The following is a 19370-nucleotide window of genomic DNA, read 5'->3' as shown; positions in this document are numbered from 1 at the left end:
TGATGGAAAACATAATAATAACAATAATAATCCAAGTAAAATTGAATTGGCTCTAAAATATATGAAAATAATAATGATAATAAAGACAAACATAACAAACAAAAAGAAGAGAGAAACAGATTCAAAAAAAAAAAAAGAGAAAGTCTTCAAATGCTGAAGTGGCAAGCTCTAATTGGTCCACATAGATGCACAGGTCAACGGACCCTACAAAAGCCCAAGTGGGGAAGAGCGCAGAGGAGCGGGTAACCAAAAGGGCTAAACGAAAAGCAAAATGAAATCAATGAAAAAGCCCAAAAGTAATTTGAAATCAGATGCGGCATGTCACATGCCAACTCACTGAATGACCGTTGTTATGACAACAAACGTTAAGTGTTCGCTAATCCCATGATCTAACGGTCACATTTCAGTAGCCGTTGGATTTGAAAAAAGGGCTGTTTTCCCTATGCCGTTGTTTAACTTGCACTTTTATTTCTCCTCTGTCTGGGTTTTGTAGATTCACTTGTCTTAAATGCACTTTACTCAAAGTTCAGATCTTTAAGATACTGGGTTCTTCAAGGAGGAGGAGGAAGAGGGCGTGATTGTTCCTTCAGATTTTTGGTTTTTTCATTTTGGGTTGAGAAAATGAATGTATCTGATGAGAACAATCCTAACATTGCCAAACCCACACTTTTTCAAGGTAGAAAAGTGAACTTAGGAGCAGCTTGGTTTTATTTCAAGCTGTTAAACCTCAGGATCTGACATGGGTTCTTTTTTTTTTTTTTTTCAATGGATTATATAGGAGAGCTTCGGATGGGTAACAGAAAGTTTGGACAGGAGATTAGACACAACAGAAGAGTTCTAAATGTTTTAAATCAGAAATTTATTGGGGCACAAGCATATCCTTGTGTTGTTAGCAAGAGACGCCTGTCAGAGTAATGTTCTTGATGATAATTATTTAGTTAGTGATTAAGAAGTTTCACAATGATAGTTTGTTCTTCTTTTTTTTCTTTTTATTTTTTGTGAAAAATAATTTTTTTGTTGTTGTTTTTAACTCAGAAATCTTGGAGTCTCTGAAAGAAACCAGCTAGATCCTGTGCATCGACCGATTACAAGGTTAGAACCATAGTGTTCTGTGTTTTTCACTTTTCCTTTCTTTTGTTTTGGAAGAAAGAAAAATGTGGTGGAGACAGAAAACGATGCCTGCATCTTAACTGAGCATTATGATTGAGTCTCGGTTAAGTTTTCACTTTTCCGCTGTTAGAACAGCCTTAGGCATAACAGTTTGTCATTGTTTTCCTCATTTTAGCAAACAAATATTGGAGAATTCTAAATAATTTTCATCAAAAGCTATGTTCAGATTTTGATAGTTCTGTTTCTAGGAAGTTTGCTGCACAATTGTCAAGTACACATCAGCATTGTCCACAGGTACCCTCTGTTCCTTTCTCAGAAAGAAAAGATGGATCAGTACCTGCAATTTCTTCTTTATTGTCCAAGTAGGGCAATGCTAATTTCTTAGAACAAATTGTTCAGCAGGAGACAAAGAGGCAGAAACCATCAGCTCCAAGCGCAAATGGGTTTGGAGACTGTATATTCATAGATGTTGAAGAAGAAAATAAGGCACCTGCAGATCATGCAGAACCAATGTTTTTAGAACAAACAGAAGCAGTCCTTGATGAGATGGTAAATCCCATCCTCCCCCCCTCCTTCTCATTTGGAAACATCTTTATTTTTTTTTTTGAAAAAAAAAAACCCATAATTGACTGTCTGAAATCTGTCAGGAGGAGGTTGAAATGGAGGATATAATTGAAGAGCCCATCTTGGATATTGATGGCTGTGATGCAAAGAATCCTCTTGCTGTTGTTGATTATGTTGAAGACATGTATGCCTACTACAGAAAAAAGGAGGTAAACTGAACTTGAATATAATCATTTCTGTGGCTGATGTTTGAATTGTTATTGCTAACTTTACAAAAATTTAGCAATATGCTTGGAACAAAAATTTCCACCTAAGTTGTTGACTAAATACAGCTCAATCTGTGCAGAGTTTTAGCTGTGTCTCCCCAAACTACATGGAACAACAGTTCGACATCAATGAGAAGATGAGAGCTATACTAATAGACTGGCTTATTGAGGTAAAGAAATCTTTCCCACAAAAAATATTATTAACACATTAGCTTCTTTCTGAATAATCTATCTTGTCTGAATCTGCAGGTGCATGACAAGTTTGAACTCATGAACGAGACATTATTTCTTACAGTTAATCTTATAGATAGGTTTCTATCACAGCAAACAGTGGTAAGAAAGAAGCTTCAATTGGTTGGATTGGTTGCCCTGCTATTAGCATGCAAGTACGAGGAAGTTTCTGTTCCAGTAGTGGGAGATCTAATTCTTATATCAGATAAGGCTTACAACAGGAAAGAAATTCTAGAAATGGTAATCTTTCTTTACATGTTTAGATGCTAGTTTCTGAAACAATACAAGCTAAAGCAAAACCAGTAAACATTTTGTTCCTCCGCATTTCTGCAGGAAAATTTGATGCTCAACAGATTACAGTTCAATATGTCAGTTCCAACTCCATATGTTTTCATGCAAAGGTTCCTCAAGGCTGCTCAATGTGATAAGAAGGTGAGTCAGCGGTATATATATATATATATATATATATTTGTTTAGCTCTTTAGTGAGCAAGTTATATATATATATATATTTTTAAAAGTAGTAATCTGTGTGCTGAAAACAGATTGAGCTGTTGTCCTTTTTCTTGATTGAGCTTTCTATTGTGGAGTATGAAATGCTCAAGTTCCCACCATCTCTGCTGGCGGCTGCAGCAATCTATACTGCTCAGTGCACAATCTATGGATTCAAGCAGTGGAGTAGGACCTGTGAGTGTCACAGCAGCTATTCAGAAGATCAACTTTTGTGAGTATCTCTCTCCAATGACATTTTTTTTTTAAATACACACCAAGGTTTCTTGAAGAAGCACTGATGGAATTAGTTTATTGTGTATACCCACAGAGAATGTTCAAGACTAATGGTTGGTTTCCACCAGAAAGCTGGGACAGGGAAACTCAGTGGAGTACACAGGAAATACAATACATCAAAGTTTGGGTATACTTCAAAATGTGAAGCAGCACATTTTCTATTAGAGAATAAAGAATAGCTGGGAAATTGTGTACAGCTACTACTGACTATTACTTGATTTGGGGTTACACAATAATCAGCAGCAACTTCTGTTGCAACTCACTGGGAATTGATATTGTGAATTTTTCATGTATTGGCTGTTTAATACCTTACAGCCATAGTTGATGCTACGTTCCATTTGAACATAACATCTTCACTGTAATTTTCCTGTTTTTGATGTTCCATTGAAAACAATAATTTTATCACATATCATATGCTTCTTTTCCCCTACTTTAAAACTGTTGGGCTTGTTGATGGGCGTTCTCACTGCTGGCAGCAACCAACAAGAAGCAACAATAAACAAATTACTTACAGTGATTATAACAATAACAATAAATTTATAAATAAATTTTTTGAACCATTAAAAAAAAAACAAATTATTAATCTGCTCTAAAATATACTAAGGTTATTTTGATATGATAAATTTTCTCCTTTATCAGCAAGCCGATGCTCTCAGCAACCCACCTCGCCGCCAGTAGCTTACATGGGTTTTACTTTTTTTTTTTTTTTTGAAAAAAAATTTTAATTAATTAATTAATTAATTTCAACAACTAGCAATAAACGACAGCATTTTGGCCGCCTCCACCAACCCCAAATATATATTCAATTTCCCTTATTTATATCCCTCCCGAAGATTCCGTTCTTCTTGCACCTGAGCTACAGAACACAAGCTCTTCCTCTACTTAAAAGGCAACTCTCTGTTTCTCTTCTTCTTCTTCTGAAAATCTTAACAGCCATGGCATCAAAACTCGCCTCCTCCCCAAACTCTCTCCTTCTCCAAAATCCTATTCGCCAAAACCTGCCCCTCAAACCCGATTCCTCCGCCGCCAACTTTGCTAATTTCGCCACCCAAAACAAGCCCATTTCTATCAGATGTTCAGCCACATCAACAGCTCCAGTCTCCTCAATCCCTGCAACCCAAGATCCCGAAGGCCGTGTCTTCAATTTCGCCGCCGGTCCTGCCATCTTACCTGCCAACGTCCTCAAGAAAGCCCAGGCGGAGCTCTACAACTGGCGCGGATCTGGCATGAGTGTTATGGAGATGAGCCATAGAGGGAAAGAATTTCTCTCTATTATTCAGAAGGCCGAGGCTGATCTCCGTGCTCTGTTGAACATCCCAGAAGATTTCGCCGTACTATTTCTCCAGGGCGGCGCAACCACGCAGTTCGCCATGATCCCGTTGAATCTGTGCAAGCCCGATGACCAGGTTGACTACGTGGTCACTGGGTCGTGGGGGGATAAGGCTTTCAAGGAGGCACAAAAGTTTTGCAAGCCCAAGGTGATTTGGTCCGGAAAATCTGAAAATTATACAAAAATTCCATCTTTTGATGGTTTAGAGCAAAGCCCATATGCTAAATATTTGCATATTTGCGCTAACGAGACCATTCATGGAGTGGAATTCAAGGATTACCCAACTCCCAAAAATGGGATTTTGGTGGCTGACATGTCTTCAAATTTCTGTTCAAAGCCAGTAGACGTTTCCAAGTTTGGTTTGATCTACGCTGGTGCCCAGAAGAATGTAGGGCCATCAGGGGTTACAATCGTGATAATCAAGAAAGATCTGATTGGAAATGCTCAAGAGATCACTCCTGTGATGCTGGACTACAAGATCCATGCAGATAACAATTCACTCTATAACACCCCTCCTTGTTATGGCATTTACACGTGTGGTTTGGTCTTTGAGGATCTTCTGGCACAGGGAGGATTATCAGAGGTTGAAAAGAAGAACACGAAGAAAGCAGAACTGCTTTACCATGCCATTGACGAGAGCAATGGGTTCTATAGTTGCCCAGTTGAAAAATCTGTGAGGTCATTGATGAATGTGCCATTTACACTGGAGAAGTCTGACTTGGAAGCTGAGTTCATCAAAGAAGCTGCTAAGGAGCAGATGGTTCAGCTCAAAGGGCATAGATCAGTGGGAGGAATGCGTGCTAGCATTTACAATGCAATGCCGCTGGCTGGAGTTGAAAAGTTGGTTGCTTTCATGAAAGATTTTCAGGCAAGGCATACTTGAATAAGTGATTGATTTGAGAATCCAATTCTCATTCTGAGTTTTGGTGGCTTGGGTGCAAAGGCCTCTTGATCTTATGAATGATAATATTGTTAGTGATACATTAAAGTTTTGGATTTCTGTTGTTTCTTCTTGGTTTGATTTAATGCAGTATTAAAATTGGTATCTTTAGTTGATTGCATCCTTGACTCATTTGCAGATACACTTGATTTAATTTCATTTTTTGAGCTATAACTTGGACTCTTGCTGGTTTTCCCACTAAACAGAAACAACAGTTGATGAGATATTGAGATTAACCACACAGCGAGTGTTTTGAGTTTGAGTGATGTTGAGAATGGCACACGTGTTAGCCGCACCCTTATTAATACGAGTATTTCACTAATAGTTTAATTTTGATTGCTTCTATTTTTAATTAAACATAATTAAACATAATTAAACTTGCATCTTTCACCGTTTATGCATAAAAATAAAAAACTGCTATTGTGAGACTGGAATTATTATTACTTTCTTTTATCCACCTTTTGCAAATTTCACAAAAATTCAATTGAAATGATTTTTTTTTGAAAAAATCGACTCATTGCCCGAAGAAGACTCTTGCTAAGTCCTTTCATTTTGAGAGTTAAAATAGACAAATTTATTTTTTTATTTAAAAAAAAAATCATTTAAAAACAATACAAATTTTGACAATAATTCATTTACGCCATGAATAGGTAGACGACTAAAAATCAAACTAAATAGATCAACTGATTAAACGGACCCGAGGGGCTGGAGCCAAACATAGCCACCGACCAAAACACGAGTACTTGTTGTAGACTAGTCCGCTGACTCTGAAAACGATGGATGACCATTAATCCAATGCTTAACACACACAAAAGGGTACCTTCTCAAGTTTATCATCATCATGCGCAAATTGTTTGAACCATTGGATCACTCTCATCTATCGGTTCATGTCCACCAAACACCAATACATTGAATGTAACGTGACCTGTACTTTCCTTTTTAGAATCTAAAAAGGTAGAGTTGCATGTAACCATGTGGTCCTAATTCAACAGTATCAGATTGAAGTAACGGCCACACTCAAACGGGCCTGTTAATCCACGCCCAATGTTTAACTAATTGCAAAAGAATTATCGCGCTAGCTAATATTGAAGTGATATAGATGAAAATAATGCTATGCTCTTTTTCCCCTTTGGCTCAGCCTAGGAACGATTTAAGCCTCGAGAAAACTTCAGTTATAAACAATATCACAAAACTTTGTTAAGTAAGGCACTTCTTTTGTTTCTGAATGAACGTTAATGATTATTAGTTTATCAAACAACCTTTTCTTTTTCACCTATAGTGGAAAAGGATATTTGGAAATAAATGCATAAGAAAAGGGCAACCTTCAAGGCAATTCGTCCAAAAAGCCTAAATGAAAGCTGCCAAGACGTTCTTCTGCATGGTTATTATATATCATTCTCATGTGATTTTTCTTTACAATATTTGAACAGTCGCTTCAAAGAAAAGAATTTGAGACAAAAAGAATAAAATACAATAATGTTCCCTCTGCATTGAATCTGCTAGCAAACACCCAACATAGCTATGGCTGGATATCAGTTGCAGACTGTTCTGCAACAAAAGAATCCTTTGGGGTGTCCTTTCTAGCGTTATGAAAATGAGAATCTTGAGAAAAGCGAGAGTGTGGATCCAGAAGTATCACTAGCAGGACCTGGTGGAACATCAGTAGATGTCCTGTATGCTTGTTGACATTTCAGCAACTGAATTCATAGTAAAAGAATAAATAAGACAGTAAAGTTAGGTAAATTCTAGTGCCAGGTACTTGGAAATCAACAAAAGTTTAGAAGTCAGTCCATTGGAACCGAAATTAGCCAATTATTGTACTATGATTGTGAACCTCCAATGGCACATTCAATAAGAGCAATGAACTTGGAACAGTCATCAAATGGCCATTGGAGTCTTGTGCAACGCATGATTCCCAATACATGAGCACGCTCAAAGATATCAAAAAAATGCAAAATTTTGATTCTGTTCATGGTAATTCCTAAATGCAATCCCGATGATCATTTAGAGCAAGACACTAGGTTCCAACAAGAATTTCACCTCTTCAGGACTGAATTGCAGAAGCATTGCAATGACGGGCAAAAGTGCTTCCACTTCACCTTTTCAGAGAAAATTCAACAGGGTAAATGAAAAATATTAGAATTAGAAACATCCCTTGTACCTCAATACTTCAATCAATGAAAGGAAGGGGAAAAATGATCTGCTTTTGTAATTGATTGCCAATATGAATACCTGTTTCAAGTAGTTTCAATATCACATTTTTCAGATATGTCATATCTACCCCCTCCCTTTTCTGTGTTCTTTCCATGTTGCGTAGCTCAGCCTTCAACATGGTTTCCTGTATTCATCACAATAAGTTATTTACATCTTCACATAAAAAGAACTAATTGCAAAAATAGATAAATAAACTCCCTTCTAACCAATCCAGCAGATATTCAAAATGGTTTGATTCCCTGACCCTGTTACTGCAAGCTGGATTCATTTGTCATTTAAAGCTCTATCTAGGGCTATATTCATCTATCTCAACATTATTACTGTAACTATTCTGATTTCATAAAGGGATTTCTCGACAGCAGTATTTTAGGGCTCTAATGGATCAACTTAAGTTATAGAAAATACGGATAAGAGAAAGCACCAGGGATCCCAGCATTTATACCTGTTGGCTGTGAAGACGATTTTCCCGTTCAAGTTCCTCAATTTCCTCCTAAAACAAAAAAATAATTAGAAAAACGTACTCTATGAAAGACTGAAAGCAGTATATTAAAAATCTAAAAAATGGGTATGACAAACTTGAAGTGCTAGAATATGCCGCTGTGATTGTGCCAGCTCTTCCTCTCTCTGAGCTTGTTGCCTGGCCAAAAGCTGAAATTTAAACAAAGTTTATCACAAATCTGCATGGTGATGCCTATTTAACTTTCCTAGTTCAAGCCATAGCCTGAAAACCATTTACAAACTGCTAGCACATAACATTAAACATTAGTGTACACACTATTAAAATGACTTAATAATATTGTAGGATTATCAACAAATCCACCACTGCAAGCTGTCGCTAATGCTTTTCAAGTTAATTTGTTGCAACTTTTTTAACCACAAAAAAACATGCTTGTCAACTTTCAATATGTCAGAAAAGTAAATACATATATTTGCTCCTATTATGCATCTTTTCCTGTGCTGATAAAACATTTGAGAAATGAGTTCCCCAGGATTTACCCATCTTCATCAAGAACAGATAATCTACACAAGTCCCCAAAAAAAAAGCACCAGATTTCATTTTAGAAAAATATTTCAAGTGTGGAAGCATATTGCCATATGCTAGACTGGAATTATGAGGAAAATGCACAAAAAAACCACTGAATTTGGACAGGCCAGCATGTGTTACAACTATACAAAATTTGTGCTTCAGGCATGATTGCAACAAGCTCATGATTTGTAGTTCTCAGTAAATTTTAACTATTTGGTAGTTTTAGGTATCCTGATACATAATACCACCAGCAAGATTATATTATACAATAATCCTGAGGAGAGAGAATGTTTTTACCAAAATTTGCTGTTCTGCAGCAGAAGTGCTTAAATTTGGTGACTCCTGTATTTTCAAGGCTGGCAATACCAGTTCAAATAAAGGATAAGTTAAAAACTCATCAACATCCAATAATGGACTTAAGAATGCCAAAATGGTTCTACTTCTCGCTTACGAAATATATTGGTAAAAGGTAAAGTTCATCTCTCATACCTGTGATGTTATTTTCATTTTGATCCTCCTGGGACAAGGTAGACTAAGGATTATGATGATGCAAAACAATTTCATCAGAAAATTTTAGGTACCTGGCTTAGCTTTAGCAAATTAGGAAAAAGAAGAAAAACATACTTGAGGCCTTGATTGAAGAGAGGAGCGAAGATTCTTATTGTCATCAAGAAGTTTAGAGATTTCTTTATCCTTATCCTCAATCATTCTATCAACAAGGCCACGGAATGAGTCATGCTCTTCCTGCATGTTAAGAATCCAATTAAATCATTAAAGAAGTAGAATTAATTGTTTTTATCCAAGCCAAAAGAAATTCCAAGAAAAAATGGGAAGGCACCTTGAGTTTTTTATACTGTAGTTTGAGCACTTCTAGTTCTTTATGTATATCTTGCCCAGAAGTTGCTTCCTTTTCTGCCTTCAATGCCTCAAATCTCACTGCAAATTGGTCATCAACTCTAAACTTGATGCCAGTCTCAATCCATATATAATTTCAGGGGAAAGGAACAAAAGGAAGAAAATAATAAGAAAAATGGCTATTAAATTAAGCAGGGATAGATTACATTGCCATGATTCTTCCAAATTTTTAAGGTTTGTTTCCCATGCTTCTTTCTCTAATTGGTAGCGAGCATTTGCAGAATCAAGTTTTATTTCTGTGCTCTTGATCTGATGCTTGGAACTGTTGAGAGCCACATCTCTGAAATCATAGTAAATTTTAAAGCTTAAGATAGATGATTTGCACTACTAAAAAATTTGAACATCTGTTTGTAAAAGCACTGTTGAAGTAGAGTATTCTATGAGATAATAATTGCCAACAAGAGAAATAAAAACTATTAAAACATTAACATCTAACACAGCATTGTAAAACGAGAATGTGAATCAATGTACAATTTAAAATTGTGTCAAAAATTACATACAAAAAAAGGGGACAAAATAAAAAAGAGAAAGCATGTATAAGCAGAAAAGAAAGTAGTTAAAAACCCAAAAAAATCCAACTCTTTGATCAAATTTGTAAGGCCAATTGGCTGAAAATACCTCCATGTTTGCGTCATTTTGCATTTTATCCAATACGTTTAAATTTTAATGAATTGGCCCAATATTTACATATGAGTGTAATTTTGACTAATTTTTAAAATTAAAATTAAAGATAACTAATATAATTGTTAAATATGCAGTCCATACCTTCAACAATTATGATTTTATTTTGCAATAATTACTATGAATATTTTAAAGCAGACATATTATTAATACAAAATAGCAGCATATACAAAATACTCAAAGAATAATAAATATAATTGAGTAAAACTTTCATAATTATTGTTGCAAAACAAAATCCATCTACTATTGCAGCTATAGACTACATTTTAACAGTTAAATTATTATTGTTTTTAAAATTAAATGTCAGTTAACTATAGTTAAATATAAATTAATATTATTTTCATATGTGAAATTAGTTTATATTTAAAAATAATAAAATATTACACGTGACTTGCCACCTAAATTCTCACATTTTGATTTTTGAAAATTGACCAACATTACTTTCAAATGCATTCAAATAAAAATATTGAGCCAATTCGTCCAAAATATAAACATTTGGATTAAAATGCAAAATAACATAAACGTCAGATCTTTTGCAGTCAATTAGCCAATTTGTAATTATGGCAAGTCCTTTTTCTTTCCAACTCCTTTTACATTGGTGTTAGTTGTAGCAAAGTTTGGAAGGACATGTGCTAAACATTTACATTTTCTACCATTACTAGGAATTGCTCAATAATACCAATCTTCAAGAATTATTTCATGATCCTCAAAAGCAACCACTATGCACCAATAAAAACTTAAATCAGAGCCCATGGATCCACAACTTAGAGAACAAGCAAAAGGCTGCCACTTACTCCTACTTTTACAAATAAAACCTACTATCCAAGGACAAGCCTCTCTTCTCCATATTATCCATAATAAAAATGTTGTCAAAGGACACAATCTGAGGAAAGAAAACCACCTACAAATAGGTTCCTTGGTTTTCTACTTTTCTCAACTTCCTTGCCAAGAAAAGTTCGCCTATATCCTTTTTAATTTTAACAGGGCGAAAGTGTTATGAGAGCACCAAGTCTGCATAAGAAGAGAAAGGAAAGGGGCAGAAAGAAGAGAAGCAGGGAGGGAAATAGAAGGAGAAGATCGAGGAAGGAGAGAAAAGGGAAAGAGAGAGAAGAGGGGAGCAAGAGAATTAAGAGAGAGTAATTGTTAGTTTTATTGAATTCTGAATTGAATCCCATCAGTTACAATACTATTCCTATTTATACAACATATTTCTCTATACACTTCTATTGCCCTTATAATCATAACAGAAAGCCCCATAAGCTAAATCATACACATGCAAGGAAAAGGAACACCTACTAAGTCTAAGTCACAGACAAACACCTATGCAGGCCTAGAGGGCAGAGCACTGACAACATGCATCTCCAGCAGTAAAGAAGCACCAAAGTTTGTAAACCAGTTGGCTGCAATAGCACTCCCAAGATACAAAGTGGAGACTTGCTAGCACTAACCAACTGCTCATAACCATAATAAGGTGGACTTCTTTGTCCACATCAAAGATTTTGTACCTGAGTCTTATTTATTGCAATTTTACACATACACAGAGGGGGGATAGAGAGAGAGACATTGGCAAAGAGGGGTTGGAATAAAGATAAGCTATCATAAAAGTTTTGAGCAATTGAATTACCTTTCAGCTAGTTCTTTGGCATGATTAGCCAATGCATCCTGAAGATCCTGGACAACCTTATCCCTTTCTGAAGATACCAATGCCAGTTCTCTTTCAGCTTCCTATATAACAGAATAAGTGTCATCAGAAAAGAAAATTTTATACATGAATTCATCCTTACTATAAATTAAAGGCCAAATGGCCATGTACATTTATAGCTTCCTCCAAAGCTTTAAGTTGTTCGGAGTCCCTAGCTGCAGCCAGCTCAGCATCCTTTTTCTGGAGTAGAGCATGAGCACGAACTTTATATGAGGAAAATTCACTTTCAAGGCGGTTAATCTGCAACATATAAATTGAAAGAGGAATATAGCAAAGCAGGATCAGACAAATTTAGATCAATACCACTTCCTATTAAGAGAGTATTGATATTGCAATGTAATGTAATTGCCACTGATGTGAGAGTTTCCAGACTGGCTAATGTCATTAACCACTGGGTTTGCTGCTGACAAATAAATGAGGAGATGTAAATAAAACGCTTATCTAAGAACTTTTCAAAATCAATTGCAAAAAGCAACTGTAGGTTATCAGTATTCCAAAAAAATGTTTGTTAATGCAACCTTCCAATTCAGCAGAAGCACTCTTCGAAATGAAAATCAGCATAAGCTAATTACCATCTCAATTTGAAATATGCCAAAATTGTACTTTTTATGCTAATCACAACTGGCTTCAGCCATGACAAACTGAGTCTTACATTGAAGGTAACCCTGCTCCTAATAGTTCACAGTGTTCTTCATTAATGTTTAGTTTACTGCTTAGAGCATCATTGTCAACAAAGACTTGAAAACTGTATTCCAAGTCTCTGGCTCAAATGGTGGATAGTTCAGTTCTTTTTTGGATATGTAGGTTCAAGATAATAGGACCATTTTGTCTCAGCATGAGCTCTTCTCCAGATCAATTAACATAGCTTTTAAAGGACATTCTTTCATATTTGGAAAAAATTAAAGATAGCACGCCCTCTCTGCTAAGTCAGGCATTGGAAATTTCCTCTCTTACCAACATGGAATTAAGGAAAAACAATGTGATACCTCCTCTTTGGCAGCCACCAGTTCACCATCCTTCTTGTTTAGCATTTGTTTTTGTACAGACACTTCTTGTTCGAGCTGACCTGGCCAACGTTGGAATTGAATGCATAAATACAAAATTAATCAGCATAATAAAGGAGAATGAAAATTAAATAAAGAGTGGACATATACTTCTCATTTTAGCTGCCTCAATTTCAGAACGTATGCAGTTACCCTCAGCAATTTCAAGTTTCATTTTGAGTGCCTGGGAGGCAGCTTCCCAGCTCTCTTTTTCCTTCTCCTGAAAGCACATTACTGATCACACTTGAGAATAAAACCTAAAATATATAGATAGACTAGGTAGCTAAGCACAAAATAAACATGGCAACAAATTGTCCATTATAGTCAGAAGGAATAACAAAAAGGAAAAGCATAAAATGACTTGAGAAGAAAGAATGGATGATATTCTTAAAACAAAAGAACTATTTTTATTCCAATAAATATTTTATTTTTTCTAGATAAATGTTTTTATTATAAGGATTTGGACCTCAGGCATCTCCATGGTGCAGTAGGTGGTGGCCTAATTCAGATTAGTGGCGTCTGGCTAATGTTCTCAGTTCTCAATTCTCACCCTGATGCCCAGCTCTAATGATGTTTTAAGCTGGTCATTTTGAAAGCATAATCTCAAAGATGCATCTGAACAAGACGATAACAGACATAATGGGAAGAAGTAGAACTAACTCGGGGCAAGCTCACGATCTCACTGTAAGTCACAAAGACAAGACTACATAAAGCCCTTCAGTAAATTTACTTGAGCATAAAACATTTTGTGGAACCTATTACTCCATGAAGCTATTCATTTATGCTGTCTAAATGTTAAACTCATACATGCTCCTGTTTTTGCTGAGCAAGCTCTCCTTTTACACTTTCCAAAGCAGCTCTAAGCCGAGCTGCTTCGCCACTTGATGCAGCATCCATCTCTGCAATTCTAGACTCTTTCTCTGCAATCAACACCTGCAAAAGGATCACATTTCTGAGTTGATCTCATCTCCATGAAATTTTTCTCAAGAATGAAACAGCATGTAGCTAAAAATAGTGCCCCTTATGCACCTTAAATTTAGGATGTTATCTGTAAATGGTTATTATGTGCTGAAACGAAAAAAAAAAAAAAAAACAAAAAAGAGAGAGAGAGAGAGAGAGAGAAAGAAGAATGTAAATTTTGCTTCAAATCCTGGAACTGGAGTTAACCATGTGAGGCTCACCTGCAGTGAAGATATAGTTTCAGTAGCCTTAGCCCTATCAGCTAAAGCATCAGCAAGTTGGCCTTCCAAGTTCTCTATATTCTAGGGAACAGAAACAAACTTCAGGTACTCAACTCTTGTAGAATAGACAAGCAAGGAAACTGATATTCATATTTGAAAAAGAGCATGCCTAAAAAAACAGATTACCTTCTGATGTTTAGCAGAGAGCTCAGCTATAGAAGCTTGCCTTTTCTCTTCTGCAGATTGTAGTGATCTTCTCATGTCTTCCAACATCTAACAGTAAAGCAAGTTAATACACAAGATAAGAAAAACAGGAAAAGGTGTAGACTGTATTATTGAAGTTTCTCGAAGAATGGAAAAAACAATTTGCTTGTAACTTTAATGAAATATGTGCTCCAGAAATTTTGTATTCAAAAAATGCATCTAGAAATGATCCCAAACCAATAGACCAAATAACATTAAATTATCTAAAATTTCAAGACTTTGAGAGGTTATAAACTCAAGTCAAAAGGACGTATGATATTAAGTACATTCATGAACAGTAAGAGACACAAAAGTAAGAACAAACGGTTTACCACAAGCATAAAAAGGCCCATACAGAGTTACAGACAAACATATAGGGAGAAAAAGAGATAGAAAGAGCAATGAAAAAGCAAACTTCAAAGAGAAGCACATCATTCAGCACCTGTTCTTTCTCCGAAAGTGTCTGTTGTAATGCCTCAAGAGCATTCTCTTTGGGTTGAAATGATCTGCGCAACTCCTCAATTTTGTCACGGAGTCTGGATATCAGTGACCTTGTTACTATTTGGAACAAAATACAAAATACAAGAAATGAAAACTTTCATTTAATTATTCAACTTTGTACCTTTATCAGCCCATATAATGATGTGAAGAGCATATAATGCATGTGACAAGTTATAAAAGTTTGGCTTATCACGCATAGCTAATTTCTATCAGGCGATAAAGTGACTGCCAGCAATAGTTGTCACCACAGTAGTTCATACTCTGTTTAGATTTTTTTTCCTTGAACGGTTGCAAATGAACATATATTACACTGCCATTTTGCACAAAAGTGTAAGGACAAAATTTTAGTACTCCCTCTCTTTCTCTTTCCAATATTTTTGTATTGTTCTCAGACAAGATCAAATCAATACTACCGCAACAAAGCCTCAATCCCAACTATCTAGAGAAAGGAGAAAAGAAAAATCATGGTTGCAACTGTTGTGCACATAGACCAAAAAAAGTGAAAGTTCAATTCTCCTTTCCTCTGCTTTTCATTAGCAAGTAACCATGGAAGACTGAGTGGGGTGAGGATCTCCTGTGAAAGACTTAATGTAAAATTCAATGGAGATGCAGATCAATCATGCAAAATCAAATTACAAATAATTAGAGTTTTCTCCACCAAATTTATCTTAAAGCTGAGATTCACCAGCTTGTAATCAATGAATAGGCCCACAAGTTGGTTCTAAATTTACAATTTTTCTAAGGAGGGAGGGGATCTAGGAAAATGAATGATTATATCAAATATGCAGAAAGTGGATATTTACTTATTGTTTGCACTCCGTAGTTGTTGCCTCTCAGCATCCATTGCTCTCAATGCATCATTTGCCTGTTGCCTTGTGCGCTCTAGCTCTTGTTGCAATGTTGACTGCAGTGATGATGCTCGCTCAGCAGTATCATTTAGCTCACGAAACCGAGCTTCAAGATCATCTTTTTCCTGAAATGATAATTTCCAATATTTAAACTCAGTTTCTGCACACCTGCATATGTGTCTATCATTTTATTTAAGTAGACAAGGAACCATTAGCCTCCAAAAAAATTAAAAATAAAATAATGTTAACTCACTTCCCCTTATTACACTAAGGCAGCAATTTGAATCAGTTTTCAACCACAAAGATATATCCCTTAGCCTCATTGTTAGTTGTGATGGCACAACCTCCATTTGGCTTTATTTAGTTACATTGAGAGATTTTCCAGGGAAAAAAAAAAATGAAAAGAGAGGGAGAGAGGTAAGGCCATCCCTAAGTGTGAAATTAATATATCCATAGAAGTTTTTCCATGGGCCTTCTGATCAAGAAACAAACAAGATATACTTTCATAGGAAATAGAGACACTCTAAAAGAAGCATTTTCCATTGGATTGATGGAACCTTTGTCATTCAGTTTTCTTCATTTGTTTTTGTCCGCAAAATCAAAACCCAGAGGCCAAGCCAGTTCAATATCAGTATTTCAGAACTGCTCTTAACTGGACATGGAACTAGTCACAATCTTATTAACATCCGCACGTGGAAAATTTATTGCAGCAGATAACTGACGGATGAAGTTCAACATTCAAGCCAACTCAACCATATCTCGCCATTTTGATTTCGAAAGATAACAGTGTATATTGTTCTTTTCTTTTCCTTCCATAAATAATAGTTTAGCACACCAAAAGAATATCATAAACAAATTGTGCAACAAAAGATTAACTAGGGACATAATTTACCTTCTGAACCTCTTGAATACGTTGCTTGGCTCTTTTATGAAGCCTTTGAAATTTGGAATCAAGTTCAGAGTACTTCTCTTCACGCTCTTTTATTTCTTGATCTAACTTCTGTTGAGCTACCCAAAGAAACCATGCTATGTATTCAGAGTTTTGACATAATAATGGATAAAAAGATAGTGCAGTGATTCCTCAAACCACAAAAAAAAAAGAACATGTAGCAAATGCAATAACTCTCTTTTCTTTTTCTTTAAGATTCATAAGGCAAACCAGATACAGAACTCTTCCCTACACATATAAATATCCATCTCTCCAAAATTACAAGTTGTACCCATAGATATCTATAAAATTTCTTTATGTTATCAATAACTTTTACAGTTTAAATTTTAAATACCAGCAACATCAGAAACTAGAGTTCAATAAAGAATCATAATTAAACAAGATGCCTTCGAAACATAGTGTTAAAACCTCCAAATAAACAGACAAAATCTGACCTTCAGCAAGTTTTGCTGAGAGCTCCTGAGCTTTTGCATCTGCTTCAGAGTGTGCCTCACGAAGATGCTTCAAAGCCTCCTCTGCTGCCCTTCGTGTTTGTTTTTCTTCATGAAGTTCTCTACTCAAAGACTCGATTCTCTGGTGGAGTCCCTCTGCAACAGCAGATGCCACTGTTTTTCTATCACTTGCTTCTGTCCTTTGTCGAGATTCATCATCTGCTGACTGGAGATTTTTCAAACCCTCAAATTGAGACTTCAGGAATTCATTTTGAAGCTTTAGCTCAAAAACCATTTGTACAAGCTGCTCATGAGAAGTCTCTGTCAATGGATTGTCATCATGTAATCCATTTTCTTTGGCAAAATTCCCATTACTTCCATGGCGGGTGTCAGACAACTGTTTCTCAGGATTAACAGAAGAACCTTCCATGTGAATATCAGAAATTTCAGCAACCTTGCCTTCCTCCATTGACATTGATGCAATCTTTGGGGATCACACTGCTTCTGAACTTCTGAACTCTTACCTGACAAAAAATAATTGTAACCGGACTCGCGTACTTCACTGCGTGGATCAAAGCCGGAATAGAATAGAGAAGTAAAAGTAGAAATAAATTTGTAGAAACTTCACAAAGGAGACGTATCACATCCAAAGACGTGCGATTCCTGAACTTCTCCAAAGCATAAGCTAACTAACTACGTAACAGATTCACACTGATTATCTCCGCAGCCGAATTACGCAAACTGAAGTCACAACTCCCATTTTCGTAAAATTTGAATTGAAATTGATACGTAACCAAATGACAATTCATAATATCCAAAAAAAACTTCAACATCTAAAGAACAGAGCAGATCCCAACTCGCTCAATACATCAAAGCGATAGAGCAATGCATCAATCTCAAGAGGAATCGCAATGACTATACCTTTGTTGTTACCGTTGAATAGGAGATCTAAAATAACGTTAAATCCCTAATTGTGATTCAGTCTGAATTAGGGAATTCAACGGGGATCATCACTGGAAATATATGATGATTGACGATTGGATCTGACGCTGCCAACCTTGCGCGCAAGAGCCAAATAGAAAACGTTACCGTTTCCGCACGCCCACGCCCTTGCCCTTCTTGTTTGCTGAAAAAGTGCGCATGCACGGTTCTGTTATTTCATATTTAGATATGTTCTGGAAGCCCTTCAGTTTGGAATGTTGGAGTTAGCAAGGGTATTATAGTAATTCAATAAATCATCTTTTTGTACCTTTCCATATGTTAAAAAATAAAATAGACATGACCTTCCAAGCCTGGATGATATAAAATCTACATAAATTACTGAGAGTATACAAGTTTTATTTTTTTCACAAAATTAATTTAAGCTAGATTTTTAAAAAACTCTATAATTTTTTTAAAAAAATGTCTATGTAAAATTTTCTCTTCCTTCTTCCAAAGATTTTACCTGGTGTCGGTCCAAAGAAAGTTCAACATCAAGCTCTGACTTAAAAATTTTCAGTCCATTAAAAAGAGTTGCGAATGTCTCATTAGCCACTGCTATTGGGAATTTTATTGGATTTTCAGTGTTTTAATTCAATAGAATGGCTTCCAAGCAGATGTAGGCCTTCTCTGCTAGAAGCTGTTGCAGCAATGAAACTAGCAGTGGGGAGATAATAGTTGCCCTCTTTTCCAGGGCGATAATAAGCCATTGGTTCTCGAATTATTCCGGCACTCACAGAATTCCTGCTATTGTTAAGCTCTATTGCCTATGGCTTATAGTATTGGGAAGGATTTTAAATTGAGCATGATGCTTCGGCTTCCCTGTATATTGGATTTATAACCGATTTGTTGAAGTTGATCTAAATTCCCAGGCAAATGTAAAGTGCTGAAGTAAAGCAGCGTCGGCTGCTATTGAAGGTCTCTAGTTGCAGCAATGGGGAGAATTTGAGGGTTGCTGTTGGAGGTGGCATGAATCTTACCCAGTCTTTGCCCAAGGCTAATTTCTGTTTGATCATGGGAGTTATTTATATATACTAACTTTTGTATGTTTTTATACTCGTTTTAATATTTCTGATTTATTTTGTAAATAATGAAATTTTAATTTTTATATAATTTATTTTTTATATAATTTTATATAAAAATATAATAAAATTAAAATTTAAGTATATGAATAATAATTTAAATTTAAATAAAAATCAATTTTTAAATAAATTAAAATTTTAAAATAATAAAAATTTTATATTATTTTTAACCAATCAAAATTGATGAGTAATGATTATTAAACTAAATAAGAGTACTTTATAAATTTTCATTATTTTTTTCCTTCTCGCTTTTATATATATCATAGATTATTAATTAAACAATAATATTATTAAAAAAAGAATGATTTTAAAAAGAAAAAAAATAATCTTAATATATTATAAAATTAAT

The 19370-nt window shown here is 35.4% G+C and overlaps 3 protein-coding genes across 12 annotated transcripts; 2 read left to right on the top strand and 1 right to left on the bottom strand.

Moving 5' to 3' along the window:
• The first annotated feature begins 399 nt into the window (after nucleotides 1-399).
• LOC110622928 (G2/mitotic-specific cyclin-2) lies at nucleotides 400-3386 on the top strand. 3 transcript variants are annotated; one of them, XR_006351635.1, is made up of 11 exons: nucleotides 400-676; nucleotides 779-911; nucleotides 1036-1092; nucleotides 1359-1404; nucleotides 1510-1659; nucleotides 1758-1883; nucleotides 2021-2110; nucleotides 2190-2411; nucleotides 2505-2603; nucleotides 2695-2894; nucleotides 2991-3386. XR_006351635.1 is itself a non-coding variant. In XM_021767682.2 (11 exons), the coding sequence occupies exons 1-11, from the start codon at nucleotides 622-624 to the stop codon at nucleotides 3133-3135; spliced, it is 1299 nt and encodes a 432-aa protein (XP_021623374.1). In that variant the 5' UTR covers nucleotides 402-621; the 3' UTR covers nucleotides 3136-3386. The 3 variants fall into 3 exon arrangements, 2 of the variants coding, with proteins under 2 accessions (XP_021623374.1, XP_021623366.1); XM_021767682.2 differs by having other exon boundaries at nucleotides 402-676; nucleotides 1513-1659; nucleotides 2716-2894; XM_021767674.2 differs by having other exon boundaries at nucleotides 402-676; nucleotides 2716-2894.
• A 383-nt stretch (nucleotides 3387-3769) lies between these two features.
• LOC110600099 (phosphoserine aminotransferase 2, chloroplastic) lies at nucleotides 3770-5337 on the top strand. Its single transcript, XM_021737215.2, has one exon. The coding sequence runs from the start codon at nucleotides 3892-3894 to the stop codon at nucleotides 5167-5169; it is 1278 nt and encodes a 425-aa protein (XP_021592907.1). The 5' UTR covers nucleotides 3770-3891; the 3' UTR covers nucleotides 5170-5337.
• A 1180-nt stretch (nucleotides 5338-6517) lies between these two features.
• Nucleotides 6518-18105, bottom strand: LOC110629538 (protein GRIP). Of its 8 annotated transcripts, none has more exons than XM_043958862.1 (22): nucleotides 17883-18104; nucleotides 16965-17523; nucleotides 16474-16589; nucleotides 15537-15706; nucleotides 14675-14768; nucleotides 14176-14262; nucleotides 13990-14070; nucleotides 13616-13741; nucleotides 12920-13028; nucleotides 12752-12831; nucleotides 11877-12005; nucleotides 11688-11788; nucleotides 9529-9662; nucleotides 9306-9403; nucleotides 9092-9211; nucleotides 8957-8999; nucleotides 8765-8823; nucleotides 8017-8088; nucleotides 7883-7930; nucleotides 7459-7564; nucleotides 7267-7325; nucleotides 6518-6923 (listed from the first exon to the last, which is right to left on the bottom strand). In XM_043958862.1, the coding sequence occupies exons 2-22, from the start codon at nucleotides 17434-17436 to the stop codon at nucleotides 6813-6815; spliced, it is 2415 nt and encodes an 804-aa protein (XP_043814797.1). In that variant the 5' UTR covers nucleotides 17437-17523; nucleotides 17883-18104; the 3' UTR covers nucleotides 6518-6812. The 8 variants fall into 8 exon arrangements, 7 of the variants coding, with proteins under 7 accessions (XP_043814797.1, XP_021633403.1, XP_021632627.1 ...); XM_021777711.2 differs by having other exon boundaries at nucleotides 16965-17485; XM_021776935.2 differs by having other exon boundaries at nucleotides 16965-18104.
• Nucleotides 18106-19370: the final 1265 nt, after the last annotated feature.

Source organism: Manihot esculenta, chromosome 1 (assembly GCF_001659605.2).
Source record: "Manihot esculenta cultivar AM560-2 chromosome 1, M.esculenta_v8, whole genome shotgun sequence".
In the NCBI taxonomy this organism is placed as follows: Eukaryota; Viridiplantae; Streptophyta; class Magnoliopsida; order Malpighiales; family Euphorbiaceae; genus Manihot; species Manihot esculenta.
The sequence above is the reverse complement of the archived record's forward strand: the minus strand, read 5'-3'. Positions and strand labels throughout refer to the sequence as shown.